The sequence below is a fragment of the Paramacrobiotus metropolitanus genome, unplaced genomic scaffold (assembly GCF_019649055.1).
Source record: "Paramacrobiotus metropolitanus isolate TYO unplaced genomic scaffold, Prichtersi_v1.0 Parri_scaffold0000115, whole genome shotgun sequence".
NCBI lineage: Eukaryota > Metazoa > Tardigrada > Eutardigrada > Parachela > Macrobiotidae > Paramacrobiotus > Paramacrobiotus metropolitanus.
Genome location: NW_026570335.1, coordinates 308,715 through 313,474, shown reverse-complemented (window position 1 = coordinate 313,474; position 4,760 = coordinate 308,715). Strand labels below are relative to the sequence as shown.

At 43.1% G+C, this 4,760-nt stretch overlaps 1 protein-coding gene across 1 annotated transcript; it reads right to left on the bottom strand.

Annotated features, from left to right (window-relative positions):
• Window positions 1-407: 407 nt before the first annotated feature.
• Window positions 408-2,904, bottom strand: LOC129598123 (uncharacterized). Its single transcript, XM_055495873.1, has 5 exons — window positions 2,614-2,904; window positions 1,981-2,202; window positions 1,419-1,541; window positions 754-1,086; window positions 408-687 (listed from the first exon to the last, which is right to left on the bottom strand). The coding sequence occupies exons 1-5, from the start codon at window positions 2,809-2,811 to the stop codon at window positions 646-648; spliced, it is 918 nt and encodes a 305-aa protein (XP_055351848.1). The 5' UTR covers window positions 2,812-2,904; the 3' UTR covers window positions 408-645.
• Window positions 2,905-4,760: the final 1,856 nt, after the last annotated feature.

Here is a 4,760-nt window from a genome sequence, read left to right as displayed (position 1 = left end):
CACGTAAAGCGATGAAGTCTTTCAAAAGATTTCAGTGTGTTGCTCCGTGGTGCAGTGGTACTGCGGCTACTTCTGCCTACGCGGATCTAACGACGTAGCCGGGGTTCGATTCCCCCATCGGTGCCTTTTTCAGCCGTTTCTTGGTTTCCCTCGGATTGCGCCCTGCTTAGAGTCCTTTTCCGAGTCTGTAACCATATTCGAACCCGTATCCGTAGCACTCGAAATACGCTCTAAAAAGGTTAAATAAACAGCGCAGACAGCAACCGAAATGACGGAGGAAGCGACAAAATATTATAAGTCACAAGTGTAGGTTCTTTAGTGGGGATATGATGTCAGTTTCTAATACAGCGCAAGGCGATAAAGCATAGTAAACCACCTTAAACAATTTTAAAAACAGTGAGACAGCAGAATAAGCGACATATTAGCACATCTTCCTGTCACATACCTTGTATGCCAAACATCCATTAATTTGCCCCAGAGAACTGTTAGACAAAACCTTAAACTAGTTGACCGACAGTTTAATGGTAACGGATGCAATATTATAGTTTTTGTTGACAGATAGCACGCAACAACGTATATTTCAAGAGCCCCTCATTTTAATGAAACATTCCCTAGTGCTTTTCAAGCATTCTAGGGGTGCCGTTTTTAAAAGAACATGCAAGTTGTTCCAGCTGGATCGAAACAGACCTGCAAAAGCAAGTTTCTTTAACAACGATTTCAACTTTTACCTGCCATTTTCGTGGTAACCTTTACCTCAATCACTGTAGACCCGGCCAGGTAGGGTGTATTTACCGTCTGAGATGGCGCAACGGAGAAAAGTAGCGTCTGACAGCCCGAATAGTTTATGACGCCGGGATAATTTGAAGCCCCATAGATCCCGGTTTTACTTGATGGTGGAAAGTTGAACAAAGAGTTGTAATTACTGATTAAAATTGCACCCGGATTGGCGCCATAATCGAGGACGGCCGGCGAATAGATCGCGGGGGATCCGGCTTGGCTGGTTAGATCAGCTAACGAAGCGCCGAGACCGCTATAGTCTACCGGTAAATCCCATACCAAATCGATCCCGTCCGGTACATTACTTGCCTAAAACAGAATGTGGTGGTGGGAAACAAATAGCGGGAAATAAACGAATGTTTCAGGTTGAAAACTCCAATTTACTTAAATAACACTGAGCATAGGTTGCGTGAATTAAGCAGTGTGCGCTATTCTAAACTGAACTGGTCGACAAGCCAAGCGGCAAAAATCCTGCCAGAGATTTTCTCAACTGCTGGTTTGATAGCTCGATAAATACTGCATTTATTGCACTAAAAAAACTTTTCTGTACTCTGTACGCTCAAAGTACACCGGGCTTCATATTTCATATAGGTGGCAACACGTATGTTCCAATTGATAACAGTGCACCTTGAACTTCTTACCGTTAGGGTTAACTGAGGGTAGTCGAAATACGTCATAGTCGTCGGGTCCGGAGGTAATGCAGGGCAGAATGTTGTGCCATTGGGTGGTCCGGTCAGTCTTATGGCGCAACTGGCAAAATTGAACTGCCACGAGAATAACAGTATATATCAGCGAACGTTAATTAAGTAGGTATTTACGGCATGCTCTGACTGCCTGTTCTTGGGCGTGGCTGCAGATTCGCAGGCAACTGGCTACACTGTTTCTACTGTGATTTCAGTTTTGGGTTTTTCGCTTTTGCACTCGGAAAGGCTCAACATCGAACTAAGCCAGTTTGGAATCCGGTATTTTCCAGATTCTGTTCAGCGCAGCCAAGGTTGTATGAGGACCTAATTGACTTTACATCGTTTTCCCAGGCTCCCAGCTACAGTTGCACAGCAAGAAGCTCCTGTTAAGCTCTGTCCGTGCAGTTGCAGTTGAAGTGCTTAAGCGGCACCGCTAACGTTATAATAAACGTGGAGCTTACTGTGGAACATAAAGCTGGCTTCTATCCCAAAATGCGGCAGATTATGGACTTACGCTTACCGTAACATTGACGGAACTGGACAAGGAGAGGCTAAGGCCAAGATTAAAGTATGTAAACTGATAAACTTGGGTCACCGGCTCCATTGCTGCATCGAAACTTCTAGAAATCTGTCCCGTAACGGGGTTCACGGCAATCAGCTGTCGCGTGTCTCCATTGCTGCTGTACAGTAGATCAACATGGATGTAGTTTCTGGAAGTACCGTTGTCACAGCCATTCCACAACTAAAGTACCGAAATTATAACGGATACCGTAATAACGCAAATCAGCAACCGTAAAAATTAGCATAAAAACGGAAATTTGTGTTGTTCTGTGAATTGTGTATACAATACTTTACTGTAGTTGGCAAATGCAAACAGACTGTAGCTTATAGCTAGCATGCTACCTTTTACTTTAGCTTGGTACCATGAAGCGTCTTTGTTCGCACATGAGAGCGATCATAAGCAGCGAAACCATCTTATAAGGTGGTTCAGCTTCTTATAATCGCTTATAATAATTATTACCATTCAGTACAATTATTATTGTCCTAATTTCCTAACTGGATGCAGTGCAGCACAGACGGGCATTATGTTGTTTTTCAAGCCAGTAAACAGCCCACAATTCAGCGGAGTATTGGAAGGTAGTTGAGCACTTACCGTTAGATCGATCTCCTCAACGTGCGTTAAGGAATAGTTGCATGGTATATCCACACATCTGGCTGATGCTGAGATCCGCAAGTCCCGGCACATTGGCGGAATTTCTAAGCATGATGTGCATCCATGACACGGCAATATCCAGCTACTGCCCACAATGCACACAGCAACAGGGATAACGATCAAACAGAACAGCTGCATGCTACACTCTACAGACGACTTACACGAAGAAAAAGCTCCAGTTTTTTAATACTTTAGTATGGGATTTGTTCGCTATGGGCATCAAAGGTATTGGATGCTTATATTCAGGTAATGCTGTATCTTCACTCGCTACACACTTCAGATTTTTATTGGACTATTTTACAAGCGACGCACTTTTACAGTATACACAGGAGCCAGCGTTAACGTTGGCGCCTCATTAAATACGTTTTAGTGGGTGAATAGTAAACAAGTAAGGAATAATATGCCGCAAAGACTTGATGCTAACTGTTTGCGATATGTTTTGTCGGGTAATCGGAAAGGGCGGCAATTAAAATTAGTACACGTGAAAATATCGGGTCCAAACGGAGAGGCGCAAACACATCCTCCTCGGTTGATTGTTTAGGTGTCAAAGTATCTACACTCTGTACATATCCGGCAACACAAAGCCACGCTTTATGTGTTGGCTCAGCCATCAGGAAGCCATAAAGTCTTTATGAAGATCCCGTTATTCTCAGACAGGTAAGACGTCCATGGTTTCTCACGTTCACTTTATGGCAGTATAAAATTATTTGCACATAAAAGATACCTGGATTCATCTATCATCAGTGCGGTTATGAATTCCTACGTAAATACCACGTGGAGTCTTAAGGGTTATTACGAAACCGGTCGTCTTCTACTCCGCCCGGTGAAACATTCCGACAATCAGTCGGCATCTGAGCGCGAAACCCTCATAAACATGAGAACTGCCGAACTCTGGACACTCAAGAAGAAAAAACGGATGGCTCAGCAGTCCGGCATTACCATATGCCGGGCTGCTAACAGGAGCGACTTTTTCACTGCGGCATTAAAGGGTGTATCACTGTATCTCCTGTATCTTGCTAATTTTCGTATGTATACTCGGCTTACATGAAGGCTCTTCGTAAATCGTGTTCTTTCTCAAGCTTTAGTTTGCACTGGAAAAAGCTACTGGAACATTTACCGGCTAACGATACCACTAATACTACAATCCTAAAAATGAGATTTTGCGGCACACTGCTGCTGTCTGTAAAATTTTTGTTCGTTGCATTGTTAATTACCAAATTATTCGCCACTCAAGGTATCACAAAAAGATTAAAAACTAACGAAATGTAATGAAACAACAAAACAAAATTGATAGATAAGAAAAATTTTGGGAAAGTGAAATATGTTCGATTTAACGGCGAAATTTTTTCAAAAGAGCTTTCATTGTGCAGTCAGTTCTACGCTCTCGGCGCCCGTTTTTATATTCTGCCACTAAACTACGACAATTTGCAGTTTAACAGGTACCGGCCCAATTTTTTAAAGTATTCCGAAACTGGAACGCACAGCAGAGTTATCTTACCAGCACCTACCAGCAAAGGGACTGCCATAATTGCCGTACTTTAACGGTGGAAATCTAGCGCATAATTGAGAAGTAAGAGACACAATTTCTTTGCAGCCGTGAGAAACATGCTACCCGGAAACTTATTATTTCATAACTCTGGTACTTCCGTTTACGTGTCCAAGGGATGAAATCATGGGAATAATTTATTCAATAAAAGATTACCAACATTTCTTGGTACAGTGCAAACGCCAGAACATACAACGGACATTTCCTGAGTGAGGGCAACAGAAACAACGGAAATGAGGACGACAAGAAAACAGAAAAGCAACATCCAATCGAAGTGTTAGGTCGATGCGCCCGAGCCCCCAAGAGCAAGAGCATTCGAAACTGTTTTACCGAACTGTTGTCGAAGTGCATCTGTACGAGATACATATTTCTCGAAACAATTGCTGGACCAGTTTCCTTGTGCCTTAAGTTCATCAATCGAAACACCACAAGAAGCGGCAAATGTGGTACCCCCTCTGCGAAAGGAGTGCACCGAGAACTGTTTAGAGTCGTAACCCGTTGCTGCTAAAAGTAAACGCAGCGTATTCACGAAGCGAGACGA

Bases quoted from the DNA above. Each gene is read 5' to 3' on its own strand.
- LOC129598123 (XM_055495873.1), bottom strand. From the start codon at position 2,811: ATGCAGCTGTTCTGTTTGATCGTTATCCCTGTTGCTGTGTGCATTGTG. The intron at 2,203-2,613 runs GTAAGTGCTCAA...TCGGTACTTTAG, and splicing joins TTGAGGAGATCGATCTAACG to TTGTGGAATGGCTGTGACAA. The intron at 1,087-1,418 runs GTAAGAAGTTCA...ATTCTGTTTTAG, and splicing joins ACCCTCAGTTAACCCTAACG to GCAAGTAATGTACCGGACGG.